The 25,723-nt window shown below is 43.0% G+C and overlaps 1 protein-coding gene across 9 annotated transcripts in view; it reads right to left on the bottom strand.

The window, feature by feature from the left end:
* The window catches only part of st3gal3a (ST3 beta-galactoside alpha-2,3-sialyltransferase 3a), a 79,797-nt gene that overhangs the window by 53,500 nt on the left and 574 nt on the right, over positions 1 to 25,723 (bottom strand). Inside the window, exons 2-4 of one of the 9 annotated variants that reach the window (XM_021604472.2) lie at positions 25,407 to 25,554; positions 10,423 to 10,467; positions 3,092 to 3,134 (exon numbers count right to left, since the gene is read on the bottom strand). In XM_021604472.2, coding sequence (XP_021460147.2) covers positions 3,092 to 3,134; positions 10,423 to 10,467; positions 25,407 to 25,524 — 206 coding nt within the window. In that variant the 5' untranslated portion in view covers positions 25,525 to 25,554. Of the gene's footprint in view, positions 1 to 3,091; positions 3,135 to 10,219; positions 12,232 to 14,073; positions 15,395 to 25,406; positions 25,571 to 25,723 lie in introns of those variants that run through there. The other 8 variants (XM_036978481.1, XM_036978482.1, XM_036978485.1 and 5 more) reach the window with 8 other exon arrangements.

Raw genomic sequence — 25,723 nt, 5'->3', positions numbered from 1 at the left:
TACTGTGGAGGTTGGGTTAACAAGATCAGAACTCCTATACGTTTCATTTCATGTAATAAAAGCCAACGAATAAAAGGATAACATAAAAAGGTTAGGACATGCACAGATGGCCTCCCTACTTAGCTTAGGGCTCAAGCCTAAGAGCATGATACCCCCAGTTACAACTTTATCTTGATTATTGTCCCGTCATATGGTCAAGTGCAGCAAAGAAGGACCTAGTTAATTAAGCTGCAGCTAGCCCAAAACAGAGAGGCACATATTGCTCTTCATTGCAATCAGAGGGCTAATATAAATACTATGCATGCCAGGCTCTCTAGGCTAAGAGTTGAGGAAAGACTGACTGCATCACTTCTTGTTTTTATAAGAAACATTGATGTGTTGGAAATTATAAAATTGTTTGTATAGTCAACTTACACACAGCACTGACACACACACTTACCCCACCAGACATGCCACCAGGGGTCTTTTCACATTCCCCAGGTACATAACAAATTCAAGGAAACTTACAGTACTATACAGAGCCATGATTGCATGGAACTCCCTTCCATCTCATATAGATCAAGTAAACAGCAAACCTGGTTTCAAAAAACAAACAAAGCAACACCTCAAGGCCCAACACCTCTCCACCATGTGACCTACTTGTTGTGTGTATGTACTGACAGGTATGTGGAACTGATAGATGCACACACACATACTACATGTAAAGTTTTTAAATGGAAAGTATTTTGTCTGTAATGTCTTTCCTGTTATGTTTCAGACCCCAGTAAGACTAGCTGTTGCCATTGGTGTCAATCCTAATAAAATCATCAAGAAAAAAAATCTAAAATCTAAACCCTAAAACCGTTTTGACTGAAACAGCTGCAGTGAATTAATGTACAAATATAAGACGCTAATTGGTGAAAACAAGTCTTTCACCAAAAAGGGAGGGAAGCTTTGTTTATTTTATGTAGGCTCTCACCTCTCTCCGTTGAGTCAGTGAAACACAAATAAAACCTTTCAACAGACTACGTATCTACGTATCTATCCATGGGCCAGTGTGTGTGGGGGAGAGACAACCTGTTGATAGTGGAATGTATACTGGTGGAAAGAATCCCTCACATTTCACCACATCTGCATCCAAAATGGCACCCTATTCCCTATATAGTGCACTACTTTTGAACAGAGCCCTACAAGCCCTGGTCAACAGTCGTGCACCACATAGCGTGCCATTTGGGACGTATCCCAGGAGTTACAGTATCCCTCCATTTCCAGCAAGCTAAAGATAACCCCTAGAGGCCCCTAAAATTATTCAGACTTAGAGATGACTCAGCTTGACAATGTAAAATGGTTTCTAGTCGAGGTGGGGCTGGTCGTTGGTGAGGGCACCAGTTGTTGACAGATCGTTCGTTAAGAAAACGGAAAACAGTTCACCTCACAGGGAGAGGTTACATTCCAAATGGCAGCCTATTCCATATGAGCCCTAGTCAACACTAGTGGTGTAAAGGGAATAGGGTGCCATTTGGGAAGCCGCCAGAAGGCCTGGTTCACATTTTTAGTACCACACACATTGGTATTAATTACTGCTCTGAACAGCTGCTTTTAACCTCATTAATAACCTGATGAGCCTATGGCTTAGTCAAATAAACAGAGAGGCTATTGGACGAGCAGCCAGAGGAACTAGATCAGGAAAGGTAGGACCCAGCACCATAGCATTGTAATACTGTATAATAATAAGCTATTCCACTTACGGTAGCAGACACTTTTGAGTGCAAACACTTTTAGTATTCAAGGGTTTTTCTTTATTTTACTATTTATTACATTGCAGAATAATAGTGAAGACATCAAAACTATGAAATAACACATATGGAATCATCATGTAGTAACCAAAAAAGCTCTAAACAAATCCAAATATATTTTATATTTGAGATTCTTCAAATAGCCACCATTTGCCTTGATGACAGCTTTGCACACTCTTGGCATTCTCTCAACCAGCTTCATGAGGTAGTCATCTGGAATGCAATTTCAATTAACAGGTGTGCCTTGTTAAAAGTTCATTTGTGGAATTTCTTTCCTTCTTAATGCGTTTGAGCCAATCAGTTGTGTTGTGAAAAGGTAGGGGTGGTACACAGAAGATATTTGGTAAAAGACCAAGTCCATATTATATCAAGGAACAGCTCAAATAAGCAAAGAGAATCAACAGTCCATCATTATATTTTGATTTGTTTAACACCTTTTTGGTTACTACATGATTCCATATGTGTTATTTCATAGTTTGATGTCTTAACTATTATTCTACAATGTAGAAAATAGTAAAAATAAAGAAAAACCCTTGAATGATTAAGTGTGTGCAAACTTTTGACGGGTACTGAATAACACACACTGTAACACACAAAAATAAGTATCTTGCGAAATGACTCAAAGCAGTAACATGGTCTTTGCAGCAGTGGTGTAAAGTACTGAAGTAAACATGCTTTAAAGTACTATTTAAGTAATTTTTTTAGGCATCTGTACTTTACTATTTATGTTTTTGACAACCTTTATGCCACTACATTCCTACAGAAAATATGTACTTTTTAATCCATACATTTTCCCTGACACCCAAAAGTACTAGTTACATTTCGAATTTTCAGGTAGGACAGTAACATGGTCTAATTCACACTCCCTACTGCCTCTGATCTAGCAGACTCATTAAACACAAATACTGCATTTGTACATGATGTCTGAGTGTTCGCAAAAATACATTTAAAAAATAACATTGTGCTATTTGGTTTGCCTAATATAAGACATTTTATGTATAGCATTTACTTTTAGTTTGTACTTTTATTCAAGTATGACAATTGAGTACTTTTTCCACCACTGTACTTAAGTACATTTAAAACCAGTTACTTTTATATTTTTACTCAAGTAATTAATTGAAAAAAATACAAAATATCCTTATATTGAAGACTTTTTGCAAATCCAATCAGTTGTGCCCAGTGAGATGGTCTTAAGAGTTTGACGACTGTTGAGGTTACCCAAAACATACATGAAGATCATGTAGCCAAAACACAAAGCAATGTGAAGGGGTAAAGCACAATACTTGGATAAAATAATGTATTAAGGGACTACTTACAGATTACCACCCAGCTTCAGCAAGAATCCCTGTTTGTCATACACTAGATTGGCAGAGAGAAAGAGAGATGAAGTATGTCGTTGATAATGAAAGAACAAGGAACAAAATTAAACATCGCAAAACAATTGAATACAAACTAAAACAAAATTAGTTTAGTAATCAATGGTTACTTTGATATTCATCTGTGGAGAAATGATGGATCATCTATAGACGAGGACCAAGATTCGTAGGTACCATAAAGCTTAAAATAACAACTACAATCTGTAAAGTGGAAGTCAATAAGAAACATTTAATTTTGTGGAACTTTCTGTTGCAGCCTGGGTCATAGGACACGCCATAGACCATGAGGCAGCAGTTCATGAAAACATGTCTGTCTGTCTGCAATCATTATATATCAGAGGTCACAGTAGCCGTCCTTTAATCTGTCAATGACTGTTTCCTATTTGCCCTTTAGATACAGGCCTGCTACATTACTTCATGGGAGTGGAATAGTAAAACAATGGTGGATGGAAAAGGACAGCACACAGGGCATCATACTTGCTCTTCTTAATGGTCTGGCTGGCAGAAGAACCAGGGCTAGCCAAAATGTCTCTCGATAAATTACTTTATGTCATTTAGGTTAACTGATTTACTGAAGTCAGGATAACCTAACCTCAAACAAAGCTTCCTCCATTCACAATACCAGGTTAAAAAAACAAGTATTGTTTCGAACCCAACATTTCCTGTAAAACAGAAGTAAACAGAGGGATTGTTCAAGCTTGTATTTGAAAAACAGCAGAGCACAAAAAAACACAAAGGGGGACAGATTTTTAACATTTGCCGGGCAGAAATGAAATTGACCCAGAAGAGACCAGATCTATGGCCTCTCATTAATACTCCAGTTACTGTAGTTATCCAGCTCTTTCATGGTGCTGGTATCTGCCTGCTGAAGCAGAGAACTCAGTAGGCACCGCTGCTTAAATGGAAATGAAGCATAAAGAAAAAGAGAAGACAACCAGTCGGCGGACTTCAAGAACACGGAAGATAAAGCTGTATGTTGATCTCTGGCTGCGTGACTAGACCACAGTGTTTGTGTGTGTGTGTGTGTGGGGGGGGGGGTGTCCTCTGGTGAGGTCCATGGAAGGTGGAAGTGAAGTGAAGTGTGGTGGGTTGGTTAGGGAGCAAATGAGGAGGTGCTTGATATTATTGCTGGGCTGAGAGAGGTTTGTTCTAGCAGTCGTTCCCTGACGGGAAAGCAGCAAGCCTCAGGTCAGCTCTAGATTCTGGGTTCTCGATTCTGGAAGCCAGAAGAGCCCATGGGTCCTGCTCTTACAAAGACATCATATCTCCTCATTGCAAGGTAGATTTGTGTCAACTATAGGGGTTTTGTATGTCACATTTTTATTTCCTCTGGCAAGGTCATTTATAAGGTTGAATGATACACATTGTCACTTTTCATTATGAAATTAAAAAGAAGAAGAATTCTCAAAGGACAGTGAATAATTCACAGATTAAAAGTGAAGTTTACATACAAGAGAAACATTGAATGACATTGTACGTACTTTTCCAGCCATTATTTTCCTATAACAATAACTATTGCAGATTCAGTCTTCCCAGCCTGGTGCAGGTCTACAATTTTGTTTCTGGTGTCCTTTGACAGCTCTTTGGTATTGGCCATAGTGGAGTTTGGAGTGTGACAGTTTGAGGTTGTGGACAGGTGTCTTTTATACTGATAACAAGTTCAAACAGGTGCCATTAATACAGGTAATGAGTGGAGGACAGAGGAGCCTCTTAAAGAAGAAGTTACAGGTCTGTGAGAGCCAGAAATCTTGCTTGTTTGTAGGTGACCAAATACTTATTTTCCACCATAATTTGCAAATAAATTCATTAAAAATCCTACAATGTGATTTTCTCTTGTCTGTCATAGTTGAAGTGTACCTATGATGAAAATTACAGGCCTCTCTCATCTTTTTAAGTGGGAGAACTTGCACAATTGGTGGCTGACTAAATACTTTTTTGCCCCACTGTAGATTGAATAGTACAGTGACCACTATTATCATCTGATAAGACAGGTATATTATTTACAGCAGTTGTCATCAATTCTAGATGAAGGTGTTTGTTCACGAAGTGTAAGAACACCTGAAAGTGAGTACTATGAAAAAGCCAGGCTGTTTTAAAATGCAGATGAGTTCCTAAGATCTACAAAACCTCCCAACATGGATTCCTGCTTTATTAACCTGAATCTATACTACCTGAGTGGAATAATTGTCCCAAGGAGAAAAAACTATCCAGGTCTGTCTATGAAACACAAGAGTTAAGTTACGCCTTAAGGTTGTAAGTATTCAGTTATATCACGCTGGACAAGCGTCTATCCAAGGGAATACCAAATCAAATCAAATCCATATTTATTCATCACATACACAGTTTACAGCAGGTACAAAAAAGTGCAGCAAAACGCGTGTGTGCTAGGTCCCTCAACATTACAGTACCATAGAATTGGTCCGCCCATCACAGAACATTGACTTGAATGAGAAAGTCTGTTTCAGTAATTCTGTGGGGAATACAGTGCGAAAACAGGTGGTTGATTTAGTAGTGTTAGTCATAGGGTTTGATATAAACAACAAGCCATATTAACCGCTGCCCTCATTATTTCCACTTACACTACCAACACCCTCTCTCACAAGACCATATCCATCTCCTGTTCTGTTGCTACTAGGCAGCTAGGCTAGGCAGCTAGGCTAGGCAGCTAGGCTAGGCAGCTAGGCTAGGCAGCTAGGCAGCTAGGCTAGGCAGCTAGGCTAGGCAGCTAGGCTCTACCACCACCAACATCATCATTCACTGTTTGGCCTAACTGGGTTAAAACTCCAACTGGGTAAAGTGTTGCTAGTAAGTAGGACCACAGTGCAAATCATGAGATAAAGCAACAACCCTGAATAAAAATAAACTTGTTACAGCTGTGAAAGGGCTTAGATCAACACGACACCGAGAGTGTTTATTGTTCAGACTAGGAGAAACAGATGACACAATGATTAAAAGGAGAAGTAATTCTATCAAGTTTACACAGTTGAAAGGCTTGGTTTGAGGGTTTGGTTTGCACATCATTGGACATTCAGGAGTCCAAACAGGTGAATAATACACATTCAGCCTAGTCCAAACTACTTTTCTTACTATGGCAATGCCACTACCTAGTTAACAAAAAACATACCACAGTAGATCATAGTTTTCATAACAAAATAACCATACCATAGTTAGACTACAGTTTCTGTAACAAATGTAAAATCTTCTTGTTTTAAAGATGTTGGTTCTGGCTACATAGCCGTATGTACGGGTAAACAAAAAATCTCCCAAGATAGGCTAGAACAGAGACCAAGCCATCTAACTTTCTGAGTCACGATCAATATCATTCTAATCAATTCAACCTCATTTCAATTTAAGATAATTATTGGCATGGGAAACATGTTTACATTGCGTGAAATAGATAATAAACAAAAGTGAAATAAACAATCAAAAATGTACAGTAAACATTTCACTCACAAAAGTTCCAAAAGAATAGTGACATTTCAAATGTCATGTTATGTCTATATACAGTGCTGTAATGAGGTGCAAATAGTACAAAAAGGAAAATAAATATAGGTTGTATTTACAATAGTGTTTGTTCTTCACTGGTTGCCCTTTTGTTGTGACATCATGTCACATATCTTGCTGCTGTGATTGCACACTGTGGTATTTCACCCAACAGATATGGGAGTTGATCAAAATGGGATTTGATTTCAAATTCTTTGTAATCTGAGGGGAATATGTGTCTCTAATATGGTCATACATTTGGCAGGTGATTAAGGAAGTGCAGCTCAGATTCCACCTCATTTTGTGGGCACATAGCATGTCTTCTCTTGGGAGCCATGTCTGCCTTTGGCGGCCTTTCTCAATAGCAAGGCTATGCTCACTGAGTCTGTACATAGTCACAACTTCCCTTAATTTTGGGTCAGTCAGTGGTCAGGTATTCTGCCACTGTGTACTCTCGAGTTTAGTCCCAAATAGCATTCCAGTTTGCTCAGTTTTTTGGTAAATTATTTCCAATGTGTCAAGTTATTCTATTTTTGTTTTCTCATAATTTGTTTGGGTGTAATTGTGTTGCTGTCCTGGGGCTCTGTGGGGTCTGTTTGTGAACAGAGCCCCAGGACCAGCTTGCTTAGAGGGCTCTTCTCCAGGTTCATTTCTCTGTAGGTGATGACATTGTTAAGGAAGGTTTTGGAATCGTTTTTCCTAATTCCAAACCTAATGCCTATTCCCTGCCTGTACTGTTGCCATTTGTGGACCTACCGTGTATGACCTTCTGCCTGGACCCAGCTATCTGCCTACTCCTAAGGTTCCTTTCATTAAAAACCTGCTGCGCTCTGTGCTTGAAACCAGCTCTCTGTCTCCCTCGTGTTCATTACACATGCTGAGTCTCAATTTGGTTGTCACATTTTGTGAATTCTTGGTTGGTGAGCGGACCCCAGACCTCACAACCATAAAGGGCAATGGGTTCTATAACTGATTCAAGTATTTTTAGCCAGATTCTAATTGGTATGCTGAATTTTATGTTCCTTTCAATGGCATAGAGGCCCTTCTTGCCTTGTCTCTCAGATGGTTCACAGCTTTATGGAAATTACCTGTGGCGCTGATGTTTAGGCCGAGGTATGTTTATTTTTTTGTGTGCTCTAGGGCAACTGTGTCTAGATGGAATTTTGATTTGTGGTCCTGACAACTGGACCTTTTTTGGAACACCATTATTTTTTTTCTTACTGAGAGTTCCTGTCAGGGCCCAGGTCTGACAATCTGTGCAGAATATCAATGTGCTGCTGTAGGCCCTCCTTGGTTGGGGACAGGAGCACCATATCAGCAAACAGTAGACATTTGACTTCAGATTCTAGTAGGGTGAGGCCAGGTGCTGCAGACTGTTCTAGTGCCCTTGGCAATTCATTGATATATATGTTTAATAGAGTGGGGCTTAAGCTGCATCCCTGTCTCACCCCCTGGCCCTGTGGAAAGGAATGCGTTTTTTGCCAGTTTTATGTTTTACCCCAACACCACTCCATCAATTTGTATAGCAGACCCACATGCCGAATTGAGTCTCAAGTTTTTTTGAAGTCAACAAAGCATGGGAAGACTTCATCTTTGTTTTGGCTTGTTTGTTTGCCAATTAGGGTGTGCAGGGTGAATACGTGGTCTGTCATATGGTAATTTGGTAAAAAGCCAATTTGGCATTTGCTTCTGTACATTGTTTTGGCTGAGGAATTGTAGGGGTCCGCTGTTAACGATAATGCAGAGGACATTTTCAAGGTTGCTGTTGACCCATAGTTATTGGGGTCAAATTTGTCTCCACTTTCATAGATTGGGGTGATGGTTCTAAATATCGGGGAAGAGCTGAGGATGATGTTAAAGAGTTTAAATATAGCCAATTGGAATTTGTGGTCTGTATATTTAAAAATGTAATGTAGGATACCATCAACCCCACAGGCCTTTTTGGGTTGTTGTTTTTGTATTTTTTCCTGTAGTTCATGCAATGTAATTGGAGAATCCAGTGGGTTCTGGTAGTCTTTGGTTGATTCTAAGATTTGTATTTGATCATGTATATGTTTTTTCTGTTTGTTCTTTTGTTATGGAGCCAAACAGATTGGAGAGGTGGTTTATCCATAAATCTCAATTTTGGATAGATAACTCTTCGTTTGTTGTTTAGAGTTTTCCAATTTTCACAGAAGTGTTTAGATTCTATTGATTTAAAAAACCTATCCCTCCTCAGGAGACTAAAGATTTGGCATGGGTCCTCCGATCCTCAAAAGGTTCTACAGCTGCACCATTGAGAGCTTCCTGGTTGCATCACTGCCTGGTATGGCAACTGCACAGCCTCCGACCGCAAAGCACTACAGAGGGTAGTGCGAACGGCCCAGTACATCACTGGGGCCAAGATCCATGCCATCCAGGACCTCTATACCAGGTGCTATCAGAGGAATGCCCAAAAAACTGTCAAAGACTCCAGCCACCCTAGTCATAGACTGCTCTCTCTGCTAACGCACGGCAAGCGGTACCGGAGCGCCAAGTCTAGGTCCAAGAGGCTTCTAAACAGCTTCTACCCCCAAGCCATAAGACTCCTGAACACCTAATCAAATGGCTAGCCAGACTATTTGCATTGCCCCACCTTTAACACCACTTCTACTCTCTGTTGTTATCTCTGCATAGTCACTTTAAGACTACCCACATGTACACTACTGTTCAAAAGTTTGGGGTCACTTAGAAATGTCCTTTTTTTTGAAAGAAAAGCAGATTTTTTTGTCCATTTAAATAACATCAAATTGATCAGAAATACAGTGTAGACATTGTTAATGTTGTAAATGTCTATTGTAGCTGGAAACGGCAGATTTTTTATGGAATATCCACATAGGCATACAGAGGCCCATTATCAGCAAACATCACTCCTGTGTTCCAATGGCACGGTGTGTTAGCTAATCCAAGTTTATAATTTTAAAAGGCTAATTGATTATTAGAAAACCCTTTTGCAATTATGTTAGCACAGCTGAAAACTGTTGTGCTAATTAATGAAGCAATAAAACTGGCCTTCTTTAGACTAGTTGAGTATCTGAAGCATCAGCATTTGTGGGTTCGATTATAGGCTAAAAATGACCAGAACAAAAATATATTTATCTATTCTTGTTCTGAGAAATGAAAGCTATTCCATGTGAGAAATTGCCAAGAAACTGAAGATCTCGTACAACGCTGTGTACTGCTCCCTTCACAGAACAGCGCAAACTGGCCCTAACCAGAATATAAAGAGGAGTGGGAGGCCCGGTGCACAACTGAGCAAGAGGACAAGTACATTAGTGTCTAGTTTGAGAAACTGACGCCTCACAAGTCCTCAACTGGCAGCTTCATTAAATAGTACCCGCAAAACACCAGTCTCAACGTCAACAGTGAAGAGGCGACTCCAGAATGGGTCAGGCAGAGTGGTCAGGCAGGGTGGGCTCGAAGTCAGGACAGGCAAGGGTCAAACCCCAGGAGGGCGAGAATAGAGAAACTGGAAAAAGCAGGAGCTGAGACACAAAACGCTGGTTGGCTTGAACAAACAAGACAAACTGGCATAGACAGACAGAAAACACCGGTATAAATACCCACAAGTGAAACAGAAACTAGGGACGCCATCTGGCGTTCCACCTGGGCGGATACTTGGTTGACTGGGGTGCCGACGGTGAAAGTCGATGATGAGGGCCGGGTCTTTTAGCTGGAACCCATCACCTTTCCTCAGTGCCATAACCCTCCCAGTCAACCAGGTACTGGAAACCCCTGCTCTGTGGTTGAACCCTCAGGAGGCGTCTCACCGTATACGCTGGCAGGCCCTTGATGACCATCGATGAGGAATGGGCCTAAAAACAAGACAAGGGGCAGTCAGACATGGTTTTGACTCTAGACACAGAAAAAGTAGGAAAAATACGGAGGGTACTGGGCAACAGAGGACAAACAGCAGAGGGGCTAATGATCTTGGAGCTGGGGGGAAAGGTCTCAGATTCCAGGGGTGTAGCCGTGGCACTATAGTGGCGTGCCAGCGCCTCAGGCTTGACCTTCTTGGATACCGGTCGGTGCTGTGGAAACGAAGTGGCTCGGGCCTTATTGAACCCCTCCCGGAGGTCCTGGTACTCCGCGAAGCTGGCGGAGAGGTCCGGGGCAATTTCCAAGCCCCCAGGAAGACATCCCGGGGCAGGTAGAGCTGACTTCAGGAAATGAGTGTGGCAGGACGGGCTCCAGCCCACGATGGCACCAGTAGCCCAGTCAATGGAGGGATTGTGTCATTGGAGCCAAGAAAATCAAAATACCATGGGAATCTGTAGAGACTCAACCAGCAGGAATTGGATCATCTTGCTGTGGTTCCCCGACACTCGTAGGTTGACGGGGGTGGCCTGGTGTTTGACCAGGCCTATAAAGCGCCCGTCCAGCGCTCAAACACCCATGGGAATGGAGAGGGGTTGAGTGGGGATGCCCAGCTCGGATGCCAGGGTAACGTCCATGAGACTCACATCGGCCCCCGAATCGATGAGTACCTGGAGACTTGGACTGGTCGCCCCACAGCAGGGTGACATGGAGAGGGGGGCGAGTAAGGGGACAATAACAATTATCTTTAAGACCCACCAGTGTACTCACTCCAACGAATGAGCTAGGTCTCTTGAAGGGACAGGTAGGCACAAAATGCTCATCAGTACCGCAATACAGACAACTCTGGGTCTCAAGTCTGCGTACCCATTCGGCTGGAGACAGCCTAGCACCTGCCGAGCTGCATCGGCTCGGGAAGAGGTGAATTGGCAGTCTCCGGGGGCTCATGGAGGACTAGGGTATGCTCGGATCCTCTCGGGACGAAGACGCTGGGAACTTCCGGAGTTCATCAGCTGCAAGGTGAGATCTCTGAGTACGCAATCGGACCGCTTCTCCCTCCTAGGTTCCCGTAGCCGACCATCGATCTGGATGGTTGAAGCGATGAGCGAGTCGAGATCCGTCAGTAGATCTTGGGCTGCCAGCTCATCCTTTACCTCCTCCGATAATCTGTGCAGGAAAATGTCAAACAGCGGTTCCAGGTACTCTCCGCTGCTACTCTCCACTGCTAGAACTCCACCGCATAGTCTGCCACACTGAGGGTGTCATGCCGAAGCAACTTCCGGGCAGCCTCTCTCCTGGACACCGGAGCCTCAAATTTTTCTCACCTTCGCCACGAATACCTCCAGACTGAGGCAGACGGCGGATTCTTGCTCCCACACCACCGTGGCCAGGCTAGAGCCCTCCTGGACATGAGTGTAATAATGTACGCTATCTTCAAGCAGTCCGAGGGGAACAAAGAAGGCTGCAGCTCGAAAAAGAGGGAGCACTGGGAGAGAAAGGCCCGGCAGGTTCTGGAATCTCCATCGTAGGGCTCTGGGGGAGGTAAGCGGGGTGACGGCGCTGCTACCAGCCGGGTCACAGAGGGGCTGGGAGGTTACCGTCGTGGTAGGCTGCCTAGTAGGCAACCCACGGAATTGCTCCCGCAATGCGTCCAAGGCTAGGTCATGACGTTCGGCCACGGCCTGGAACCCTTCCATCAGACCGCGAGGAAACTCACAGACAGACCGAAAACACAGAGGATAAGTGGGGAAGATGGGCGACACCTAGAGGGAGTGGAGACAAGCACAAGGACAGGTGAAACAGATCAGGGCGTGACAGTTTTTGCATTCTTTATCAAACCATTTGTCATTGTTATTCATTTCTTAGGTTGTCTGCTTGAAATGTTTAGATTTGATATAGATGCTGAGAGGTGAAATATACTGTTTAGGTTTTCTACTGCCAAGTTTACACCTTCATTATTCCATTGAAACCTTTTGTCCGGGAAATTGTCTAGAAGGGATTGAATTTGTTGTTGCCTAAATGTTTTTTGTTAGGTTTCCACACTATTTCTCTTCCATTTATAGCATTTCTTAATAGTATTAATGAGCGTGTCAGATTCTTGTACAGTTCTGGCATTTAGGTAGCCACAGACTAGTACATGTCCCTGGGCCTGAACTTGTTGATCTCCGCCTCTAGGATGGAGAAGCTGTCATCGTTAAAGTATGGGGATTCTATTGGGGGGATATGGGTAACACACAAGGACATTTAACATGAGGACATTTTTCTCTGTTGAGATAATTTCCTCATTAATTTCTAGCCAGATGTAAAATGTTCCTGTTTTTTTAATAGAGCAGACCTAACCCACTCTATACCAAATTAGCATGCCTCCTGAGTCTCTTCGCTGTTTCACACCTGGTAGTTTGGTGGATGGGACTACCAGCTCTCTGTAACCTAGAGGGGAACCAGCGGGTTCGTCTCCTTTATATCATGTTTCTTGTAGGATGTCAATGAAATTTCCAATTTCTTTGATGAAGTCTGGGTTTCTGCTCTTTAAGCCAAAGGCAGATGACCTCAGACCTTGTATATTCCAGGATGAGATAGTAAAATCTTTGTGTTCCATAGTGTCTAGTGTTGTTTTTGTGTGGTTTAGGCCTGGACCATCACAGTAGGTGTGAGCAGAGCATGTTTAACATCTGATACATACCTCTTAGGTCGCAGGATGGGGCTTGAGCGGGTGTAATAGTGGGGGTTGAGCCTGTTGCTCTGCTCACGGCCTGGGCATATGTCCTGCTGTCATGTTGAGGTCCTTTCCGCAGGGGCGGGGGGCATGGGGTGGGAAGAAGGGGCATAGGTCTCATATGGGGGGCCTATATAGGGTTTGGCCAGGGTTTGCTTGGGGTGGTCTTAGCAGGTAGGGGTGTGGCTGGTGAGGCTGTGGTCTGGGTGTAGGTCCTCTTGGCATGGGTTCTCTCGATTCAGGTCCTTCGAGAGGGGATCTTGCTGGTCTGAGAGGGGGTCTCGGTGTTCTGGGCGGGGTGTCCATTGCTCTTTTGTTCCTGTGTGAGGTGCTGGGGCTACGGTTGAGTGTGACGTCCTTCGGGTCCTGACAAAAGTTGGGATTGCTGCCTTGTAGAGGTGGACCTGGTCGACAAGGCTTTTCCAAGTCCAGGGTGGAGTGGTGGGCCAGGTAGACATTCGGTTTTGAGGCACAGTTTTGCGAAATGCTTGCATTCACCCGCTGTATGGCGGCAGAGTGAAAGTCTGTTCGTGGTAGCAGGGTGGAGAAGAAGCTTTTTTAATCACTCCCTTGAGTGCTGTTGCCACCCTTTCCTGCTGGGCTCTCAGGTCATTTGTGCCCGTGTGAATTATGATGTTGTTAGGGGATCCTAGTCTGTCCTCTGACAACAGCTCCAGGGCTTTGCCTAGTGTTTATCTCTGACACGCAACCATTACCCGTTGGGGCCAAGAATCCACTCAAGACTTAGAAGCCTAAATTACGTTTAGTTGATTTAGAACCTCACATAACATGATGACCTGGCAGTGATCGTGGCCTGGCTTGGAATGTGACCTAGTAGTAGGATGTAGAACAAGCTGCTAGAACAAAATAGGGGTTGGCGTACATGTACCGTAAAATCAGGAGAGGGATTGTGAGGTTGTCGAGTTGCTCTCACAAGATCTGTTGTTTGAGGATGTTAGGCCACAGCTGGGTTAGCCTGCTCAACTTTGTTTCTTTGGCTTGTCTGCCAAAAAGCTTAAAGACTCGGAGAAAGGTTAAATGCACTCATCTCTAAACGTTTACTTAGTTTTTACATAATGGTCTATTTTCAAATCAAGTCTGGACTCAGGTTGGCTAAGAACAGGCAGCTGTCCAGAATTACGCTTGGCTCCGCCTTCCCTTTAGTGAAACACAATCTTCATCTGTGAAGATCGGTGAACAAACATCTCTCCCAAATTGCTAGCAAATGCTGATATGCCTGAGGTACAAGAATAATTTTCTGCTTTGAAATTTGAGTGCTAGTTGACAGACTGAGAGGAGAGGGAAAATAGAATGAAAGAGAAGAGTATTGTTGTTCTTGTTTCTCATGAGTAAGACATTTAGCCTAAACATGTAACTTTAAAAACAATCATGGAGGTATAGGGTGTCTTTAATAATTAAACTCAACAAAACAGTTCATGTTTTAATGCTCTATACCTGTGTAGTAACGCTGTACTGTATGTTAGCCTATTCCTGTAATTGCATAGGAATAAAGTTGAACCATTGTTTTATTACACAGAAAACGCTCAGGCTGGAATAATATTATTTAACGGTATAATCATTATTTGAAAATGAGCCTTGCCAAAAAATAACATTTAGGTTGAGGTAAAGACATGACCAGGGCCCTGGTCAAAAGTAGTGCATTATATAGGGAATAGGGTGCCATTTGGGATGCACACACAGTCATTTTGTGTTTACTGAGCCAGGTGAAGCATTGACAGGTTTGTGTACAGTAACCCCCAGAATGTTTCCACTGGAGAATGTGACGGTACAAATGAACGACAGGTGAAAGACAGCAAAGAGGAAACATTGCCCTGTACCACCAACAGTACCAACTAGAAACTTTACAATAAAGACACCCAGGTTATGTTCAGTGGAGCACAACAGCTTTTTAACACTGAGACAAGTGTCATTGAATGCTTCAGTGAATCAAGTTGAATCTGTTTGAAGCTAGATATAGTGTCTGCAGAAAGTATTCAACCCCTTTGTTATGGCAAGCCTAAATAAGTTTAGGAGTAAAAATGTGTTGAACAAGTCACATTATACTTTGCATTGCCATAATACTTTGCAATAATAGTGCCTTTTTACATTATTTTTGAATGACTACCCATCTCTGTACCCCCCACATACAATTATCTGTTAGGTCCCTTAGTCGAGCAGTGAATTTCAAACACACATTCAACCACAAAGACCAGGTAGGCTTACCAATATCTTGCAAAGAAGGGCACCTATTGGTAGAGGAGTAAAAATAAAAAACAGACATTGAATATCCCTTTGAGCTTGGTGAAGTTATTAATTACACTTTGGCTGATGTATCAATACACCCAGTCACTACAAAGATACAGGCATCCTTCTTAACTCAGTTGCCGGACAGGAAGATTTCCCCATGAGGCCAATGGGGAATTTAAAACAGTTGCAGAGTTCAATGGCTGTTATAAGAAAAAACTGATGACGGATCAACAACATTGTAGTTATTACACAATACTAATCTAAGTGACAGAGTGAAAAGAAGGAAGCCTATTCAGAATAAAAATACTGCAAAACATGCAATAAGGCACTAACGTGCAATAAGGCACTAAAGTAAAACAAAAACAAAAATGTGGCAAATACATTTACTTTATGTCCTGAATACAAAGCATTATGTTTGGGGCAAATCCAACACAAGACATCAGTGAGAACCACTTCATATTTTCAAGCATGGTGGTGGCTGCATCATGTTATGGGTATCCTTGTCAAAGGCAAGGACTAATGAGTTTTCTTTAGGATAAAAAGAAACAGAATAGACCTAAGCACAGGCAAAATCCTTGAGGAAAACGTGGTTCAGTCTGCTTTCCAACCGACACTGGAAGACAAATTCACCTTTCAGCAGGACAATAACCTAAAACACAAGGCCAAACATATACTTATCAAGATGATCCTGAGTTACAGTTTTGATTTAAATCAGCTTGAAAATCAATTGCAAGACTTGAAAATGACTGTCTAGAAATTATCAACAACCAACATGACAGAGCTTGAATATTTTTTTAAAGAATATTGTGCAAATATTGTACAATCCTGGTGTGCAAAGCATGTATTGACTCTGGGGGTGAATACTTCTGTAATCAAGATACTGTATATTACTGAAAGCGCAAACTGAAAGTGTGAACCACCGCATTTAACCATGGCAAGGTGACTGGGAATATGGTCGAATACAAACAATGTAGTTATTCCCTCTGTAAGGTAATCAAACAGACAAAGTGTCAGTATAGAGATAAAGTGGAGTCACAATTCAATGGCTCAGACACGAGAAGTATGTGGCAGGGTCTACAGACAATCACGGATTACAAAAGGAATACCAGCCACGTCACTGACACCGACGTCTTGCTCCCGAACAAGCTAAATATCTTCTTCGCCCGCTTTGAAGTTAATACAGTGCCACCGACGCGGCCTGCTCCCAAGGTCTGTGGGCTCTCGTTCTACGTGGCCGAAGTTAGTAAGACATTCAAGCGCGTTAACCTTCCAAAGGCTGCCAGGCCAGACGACATCCCAAGCCGCGTCCTTAGAGCATGCGCAGACCAGCTGGCTGGAGTGTTTACGGACAATCTCTCCCTATCCCAGTCTGCTGTCCCAAGTTGCTTCAATATGTCCACTATTGCTCTTGTACCCAAGAAAGCAAAGGTAACTGAACTAAATGACTATCGCCCCGTAGCACTGACTTATGTCATCATGAAGTGCTTTGAGAGGCTGGTTAAGGATAATGTCACCTCCACCTTACCTGACACCCTAGACCCACTTCAATTTGCTTACCGCCCCAAGGTGGTGAAGGTAGGAAAAAACACCTCCGCTTTGCTGAATCTCAACACAGGGGCCCCACAAGGGTGTGTGCTCAGACCCCTCCTGTACTCCCTGTTCACCCATGACTGGGTGGCTATGCATGCCTACAACTCAGTCATCAAGTTTGTAGATGACACAACAGTAGTAAGCCTGATTACCAACAATGACGAGACAGCCCACAGGGAGGAGGTGAGGGCTCTGGCAGAGTGGTGCCAGGAAAATAACCTCTCCCTCAATGTCAACAAAACAAAGGAGCTGATCGTGGACTTCAGTAAACAGTGGAGAGATGCACGGCGAAGGTGGAAAGCTTCAAGTTCCTCGGCATACACATCTAATATTCTAATATTTATATATTTCTTAATTCCATTCTTTACTTTTAGATTTGTGTGTTGTTGTGAATTGTTAGATATTCCTGCACTGTTGGAGCTAGGAACACAAGAATATTTCTACACCCGCAATAACGTCTGCTAAATATGTGTATGTGACCAATACAATTTGATTTGATTAGTGTTTTATTTTTCATATATTTCTTACAAGTGTTAGAATTTTTCTTCCACTTTCACATTATAGAGTATTTTGTGTAGATCATTGACAAAAAATGACAATTAAATCCATTTTAATCCCACCTTGTAACACAACAAAATTTGAAAAAACTCAGGGGTGTGAATACTTTCTGAAAGCACTGTAGCTAATGCTTGACTCCAACACCGCTTGTGTTTATGCTTTGAAAGAGTAGGGCAGACACAATATTGCATGAAAAATCTCAAGTTATTCAAGCTTTCCATCACAAATAAAATACACAAAATAATGTCTTCTGATAGACAGAAGGAGAGGCACCAGTTCTACTAGCTATGTTTCCATTACCTTGTCCAGGGATTTTTGGTCGAAATGTAGAAAGTTCGCATCGAAGATAGATGTGACAGTTGCCTGCTGTGGTGCATTTCCATTCAACTGTCTTGTGTCGATAAAAACACCTGGACGTAATGACATCACACCTAAAAAAGAACTTGTGCTAAATAGCAACACATTAGTTGAAGTGTTTCCATTATCCACTTAAGATAATGGACACAACGAAATCCAAGATGGCGTAGCAGTCAGACATCTTTGTCATGTCGTGTCCCTTGTATATATCTTTATCTTCGCATATCTTTTAAAAATGTTTTCCTAAACCTCAACTTCTAAATATTCTCCTGCAACCCGCCTCACCCAATGTGGCATGGATCAGTTTTTTTTCTCTAAAGTCTTTCTATTTACTTCTGATCTGGAATCCTAACCGCAACCCCGGGTGACTACTCCTGGCTAGCATTTCCATCCCGGAGCAAGAACCAATTAGCCTGAAGATAGCCTGGCTAGGGCTCCTGGGCTACCACCGAAGCCCACTCCTGGGCTACAATATCTGGACCCCTTCTACTGCCGGTACAGGGCACAGAACCACGCCAATCCTCAATGAATGGAATACCGACATAATCTGCCCGAGGAATCCAACAGGCGCAACATCCACCGAAGGCCCATTCTGCTAACCGCGGCCTGCTAGCTACCTAGAGCTATTTGGAACCCTACTAATACACGACTGGTCTATCGAAGTCACCGCACAAAGAGGCAAAAACAGACTTACCTCCATCGCGACGTCCCCCAAAGGCCCTTCTGCTAATTTGCTAGCCCCTACTAACTGCTAACTTGCTAGCCCCGGTCTGCTAACAGCTAGCTTGCGTGCCCCGGTCTGCTAACTGCTAGCTTGCTTGCCCCGGCCTGCCTACTGCTTGCTGCTAACCTAATCTGCTAACAGCTAGCTTGCTAGCCCCGGTCTGCTAACTGCTAGCTTGTTAGCCCCGGCCAACTAACTGCTAGCTTGTTAGCACCGGCCTGCTAACTGTCTGAATCGCCATGTCCCCAGCCAGCCCAACCACTCACTGGACCCATATGTTCACTTGGCTACGCATGCCTCTCTCTAATATCAATATGCCTCGTCCATTACTGTCCTGGTTAGTGATTACTGTCTTATTTCACTGTAGAACCTCTAGCCCTGCTCAATATGCCTTAACCAACCATGTTCTTCCACCTCCTACATATGCGATGACATCACCTGGTTTAAACGTCTCTAGAGACTATATCTCTCCCATCATTACTCAATGCCCAGGTTTACCTCCAATGTTCTCACATCCTACCTTACCTTTGTCTGTACACTATTCCTTGAATCTATGCTATCGTTCTCAGAAACCTGCTCCTTTTACTCTCTGTTCCGAACGTGCTAGAAGGCCAGTTTGTATAGCCATTAGCCGTACCCTTATCCTACTCCTCCTCTGTTCCTCTGGTGATGTCGAGGTTAATCCAGGTTCTGCAGTGCCTAGCTCCACTCCCACTCCCCAGGTGCTCTCATTTGTTGACTTCTGTAACCGTAAAAGCTTTGGTTTCATGCATGTTAACATTAGAAGCCTACTCCCTAAGTTTGCTTTCCTCATGGCTTTAGCACACTCTGCCAACCCGGATGTCTTAGCCGTGTCTGAATCCTGGCTTAGGAAAACCACCAAAAACCCTGAAACATTTTCCGCCAAGATAGAACTGCCAAAGAGGGCGGTGTTGCAATCTACTGCAAAGATAGCCTGCAGAGTTCTGTCTTACTATCCAGGTCTGTAGCAAAACAATTCAAGCTTCTACTTTTAAAAATTCACCTTTCCAGAAAAGTCTCTCACTGTTGCAGCTTACTATAGACCACCCTCTGCCCCCAGCTGTGCCCTCGACAAAATATGTGAATTGATTGCCCCCTATCTATATTCTGAGCTCGTGCTACTAGGTGACCTAAACTGGGACATGCTTAACACTCCGGCCATCCTACAATCTAAGCTTGATGCCCTCAATCTCACACAAATTATCAATGAACCTACCAGATACAACCCCAAATGCGTAAAAACGGGCACCCTCATAGATATCATCCTAACTAACTCGCCCTCCAAATACACCTCTGCTGTTTTCAATCAAGATCTCAGCGATCACTGCCTCTTTGCCTGCATCTGTAATGGGATTGCGACCAAACGACCACCCCTCATCATTGTCAAACGCTCCCTAAGACATTTCTGCGAGCAGGCCTTTCTAATCGACCTGGCTGGGGTATCCTGGAATGACATTGACCTCATCCCATCAGTAGAGAATGACTGGTTAGAGAAAGACTGGTGCCTTCCTCACCGTCTTAAATAAGCATGCCCCATTCAACAAATGTAGAACTAGGAATAGATATAGTCCTTGGTTCACTCCAGACCTGTCTGCCCTTGACCAGCACAAAAACATCCTGTGGCGTTCTGCATTAGCATCGAATAGCCCCTGTGATATGCAACTTTTCAGGGAGGTTAGGAACAAATATGCACAGGCATTTAGGAAAGCTAAGGCAGCTTTTTCAAACAGAAATTTGCATCATGTAGAACAAACTCAAAAAGGTTCTGGGAAACTATAAGTCCATGGAGAATAAGAGCATTTCTCTACGGCTGGCCATGCTTTCCACCTGGCTACCCCTACCCCGGTCAACTGCCCGGCACCCTCCACAGCAACCCGCCAAAGCCCCCACCATTCCTCCTTCACCCAAATCCAGATAGCTGATGTCCTGAAAGAGCTGCAAAATCTGGACCCCAACAAATCAGTCGGGCTAGACAATCTGGACCCTCTCTTTTTAAAATGATCTGCCGAAATTGTTGCAACCCCTATTACTAGCCTGTTCCACCTCTCTTTCGTATCGTCTGAGATTCCCAAAGATTGGAAAGCTGCTGCGGTCATCCCCCCTTCAAAGGAGGTGACACTCTAGACCCAAACTGCTACAGACCTATATATATCCTACCCTGTCTTTCTAAGGTCTTCGAAAGCCAAGTTAACAAACAGATTACCAACCATTTCAAATCCCACCGTACCTTCTCCGCTATGCAATCTGGTTTCAGAGCTAGTCATGGGTGCACCTCAGCCACGTTCAAGGTCATAAACGACATCATAACCGCCATCGATAAGAGACATTACTGTGCAGCCGTATTCATCGGCTTGGCCAAGGCTTTCGACTCTGTCAATCACCACATTCTTATTGGCAGACTCGACAGCCTTGGTTTCTCAAATGATTGCCTCGCCTGGTTTACCAACTACTTCTCTGATAAGAGTTCTATGTGTCAAATCGGAGGGCCTTTTATCCGGACCTCTGGCCGTCTCTATGGGGGTGCCACAGGGTTCAATTCTCGGGCCGACTCTCTTCTCTGTATACATCAATGATGTCGCTCTTGCTGCTGGTGATTCTCTGATCCACCTCTACGTAGACGACACCATTCTGTATACTTCTGGCCCCTCTTTGGAGACTGTGTTAACTAACCTCCAGGCGAGTTTCAATTCCATACAACTTTCCTTCCGTGGCCTCCAACTGCTCTTAAATGCAAGTAAAACTAAATGCATGCTATTCAATCAATCAATCACTGCCCGCACCTGCCCGCCTGTCCAGCATCACTACTCTAGACGGTTCTGACTTAGAGCATGTTTACAACAACAAATAACTAGGTGTCTGGTTAGACTGTAAACTCTCCTTCCAGACTCACATTAAGCATCTCCAATCCAAAATGAAATCTAGAATTGGCTTCCTATATCGCAAGAAAGCATCCTTCACTCATGCTGCCAAACATACCCTCGTAAAACTGACCATCCTACCGATCCTCGACTTTGGCGATGTCATTTATAAAATAACTTCCAACACTCTACTCAACAAATTGGATGCAGTCTATCAAAGTGCCATCCGTTTTGTCACCAAAGCCCCATACACTACCCACCACTCCGACCTGTACGCTATCGTTGGTTGGCCCTCGCTTCATACTCGTCGCCAAACCCACTGGCTACAGGTTATCTACAAGTCTCTGCTAGGTAAAGCCCCGCCTTATCTCAGCTCACTGGTCACCATAGCAGCACCCACTCGTAGCACGCGCTCTAGCAGGTATATCTCACGGGTCACCCCCAAAGCCAATTCCTCCTTTGGTCGCCTCTCCTTCGAGTTCTCTGCTGCAAATGAATGGAACGAAATGCAAAATTCATTGAAGCTGGAGTCTCATATCTCCCTCACTAGCTTTAAGCACCAGCTGTCAGAGCAGCTCACAGATCACTGCACCTGTACATAGCCCATCTGTAAACAGCCCATCTATCTACCTCATCCCCTCCTGTATTTATTTATTTATTTATCTTGCTACTTTGCACCCCAGTAACTCTACTTGCACATTCATCTTCTGCACATCTACCATTCCAGTGTTTAATTGCTATATTGTAATTACTTCGCCACCATGGCCTATTTATTGCCTTAACTCCCTTATCTTATCTAATTTGCACTCACTGTATATAGACTTTTTTGTTTTCTTTTGTTCTACTGTATTATTGAATATGTTTTGTTTATTCCATGTGTAATTCTGTGTTGTTGTATGTGTCGAATTGCTGTGCTTTATCTTGGCCAGGTTGCAGTTGCAAATGAGAACTTGTTCTCAACTAGCCTACCTGGCTAAATACAGGTGAAATAAAATAAAATAAAAATAAATTAGGCAAATTGCACATTAATAAATTGCCGACCCCCCTTAGAGGGATTGGGTTATATGCAGAAGACACATTTCGGTTGAATGCATTCACTTGTGCAACTGACTAGGTATTCCTTTTCCCACCTACAGTGGGGAGAACAAGTATTTGATACACTGCAGATTTTGCAGGTTTTCCTACTTACAAAGCATGTAGAGGTCTGTAATTTTTATCATAGGTACACTTCAACTGTGAGAGACAGAACCTAAAACAAAAATCCAGAAAATCACATTGTATGATTTTTAAGTAATTAATTTGAATTTTATTGCATGACATAAGTATTTGATCACCTACCAACTAGTAAGAATTTCATCTCTCACAGACCTGTTAGTTTTTCTTTAAGAAGCCCTCCTGTTCTCCACTCATTACCTGTATTAACTGCACCTGTTTGAACTCGTTACCTGTATAAAAGACACCTGTCCACACACTCAATCAAACAGACTCCAACCTCTCCACAATGGCCAAGACCAGAGAGCTGTGTAAGGACATCAGGGAAAAAAATGTAGACCTGCACAAGGCTGGGATGGGCTACAGGACAATATGCAAGCAGCTTGGTGAGAAGGCAACAACTGTTGGCGCAATTATTAGAAAATGGAAGAAGTTCAAGATGACGGTCAATCACCCTCGGTCTGGGGCTCCATGCAAGATCTCACCTCGTGGGGCATCAATGATCATGAGGAAGGTGAGGGATCAGCCCATAACTACATGGCAGGACCTGGTCAATGACCTGAAGAGAGCTGGGAACACAGTCTCAAAGAAAACCATTAGTAACACACTACGCCGTCATGGATTAAAATCCTGCAGCGCTCGCAAGATCCCCCTGCTCAAGCCAGCGCATGTCCAGGCATGTCTGAAGTTTGCCAATGACCATCTGGATGATCCAGAGGAGGAATGGGAGAAGGTCATGTGGTCTGATGAGACAAAATAGAGCTTTTTGGTCTAAACTCCACTCGCTGTGTTTGGAGGAAGAAGAAGGATGAGTACAACCCCAAGAACACAATCCCAACCGTGAAGCATGGAGGTGGAAACATAATTCTTTGGGGATGCTTTTCTGCAAAGGGGACAGGAGGACTGCACCGTATTGAGGGGAGGATGGATGGGGCCATGTATCGTGAGATCTTGGCCAACAACCTCCTTCCCTCAGTAAGAGCATTGAAGATGGGTCGTGGCCAGGTCTTCCAGCATGACAATGACACACACAGCCAGGGCAACTAAGGAGTGGCTCCGTAAGAAGCATCTCAAGGTCCTGGAGTGGCCTTGCCAGTCTCCAGACCTGAACCCAATAGAAAATCTTTAGAGGGAGCTGAAAGTCCGTATTGCCCAGCGACAGCCCTGAAACCTGAAGGATCTGGAGAAGGTCTGTATGGAGGAGTGGGCCAAAATCCCTGCTGCAGTGTGTGCAAACCTGGTCAAGAACTACAGGAAACGTATGATCTCTGTAATTGCAAATTTGGTTTCTGTACCAAATATTAAGTTCTGCTTTTCTGATGTATCAAATACTTATGTCATGCAATAAAATGCGAATGAATTACTTAAAAACCATACACTGTGATTTTCTGGATTTTTGTTTTAGATTCTGTCTCTCACAGTTGAAGTAAAAATGACAGACCTCTACATGCTTTGTAAGTAGGAAACACTGCCTATTTTGCAGGTTATAAAATACTTGTTCTCCCCACTGTATTTGTTTCATGGGTCAATGGTAACCTGCCTAGTGTCTACTTAGCATAACTACATGGTGTGATAAAACATGTCCGTTCATTGCTAATGACTGTAAACAAACAGCCTTTGGAGCTTTAAAGCATTCTGGGAACAACAAACACAACTGAAAAGGACAGAGTGTATAGCGTATAGTCACATCAAATCAATTCTTGATTAGCATAATGTAAAGTCATTCAGAAAAATACAGTTTTGCAACTCCAAGTAGCCTACGTGGCCCTCATGTCCGGTTTCTGGTTTCAATCCATATGTGGTCACCACTGCAATCTAAATTGGCTGCACACTCAGCACAAATCTGTGATGCAGCCTATTTACATATTACTATGCCTAATATACATCTTCCAGAGTCCCAAAACACACAGCCTGTCTCTTAGCTCCCCCATCTGGTAAGAAGCAGATTGTGCTTAACAACAACATGCATTTACATTTGCTCCAATAAAACATGGTGAAGAGGAAAAGTTTGGTAAATTATAATCATTATCACATTAGAAGGGAAAAGGAAATCTAGAAATACGTGGATAAAAATAAGAGTTACCTCACTTTGGACTATTTGGCCACTGGACTATTTACATTGACCCCCCATTTGTTTTGTACACTGCTGCTACTGGCTGTTTATTATCTATGCATAGTCACTTCACCCCCACCTACATGTACAAATTCCCTCTAATCTGTACCCCCGCACACTGACTCGGTACCGGTACCCCCTGTATATAGCCTCGTTATTGTTATGTTATTGTGTTACTTTTTATTATTTTTTACTTGAATTTATTTGGTAAATATTTTCTTAACTCTTCTTGACCTGCACTGTTGGTTAAGGGCTTGTAAGTTAGCATTTCACGGTAATGTCTACACTTGTTGTATTCGGCGCATGTGACAAAGTTTGATTTGATTTGTTCCCTTCATTTTGACTCTGTGCTCTCACAGGCTCACAGCCTCCATATTTAGTCATGCCATTAGCTCATTAATGCATTCCTCATCATCATGACTGATGATTCTAAGCATGGGTAATATAATCAATCACCTGTTAAACCAGGCTGATTGGACATGGGTATTAAGTTGCTACTGTACTTAGGACTTGTTATACCGTAGTTGCTTTACAGTACTTACATGATTTCTGTCCCCAGACCCTCAGGTGCAGTCTCCCAGAGGAGTAGTAGAGGAAGCCCAGGACAAGCATGGGACAGAGCACCAGGAGCAGGTGACGGGTTGGCTTCATGACTCTCATCACCTCCTACTGTACATGGTACCATACACACTGTTGAAGAAGGGGACTGATGGTTCATCAGAGATTGGATACATTCCATTTCAATAAAGAAAATTGACTTTCAATGTACTTTGTATACAATAGTAGAAATACTAGAACATAACATAATATATGAGAATAGAAGAGAACTGAATAGCAGGTGGTTTAGTTCTTTAGCACA

Source organism: Oncorhynchus mykiss, chromosome 5 (assembly GCF_013265735.2).
Source record: "Oncorhynchus mykiss isolate Arlee chromosome 5, USDA_OmykA_1.1, whole genome shotgun sequence".
Lineage (NCBI taxonomy): Eukaryota > Metazoa > Chordata > Actinopteri > Salmoniformes > Salmonidae > Oncorhynchus > Oncorhynchus mykiss.
This window is presented reverse-complemented; position numbering and strand designations above follow the sequence as displayed.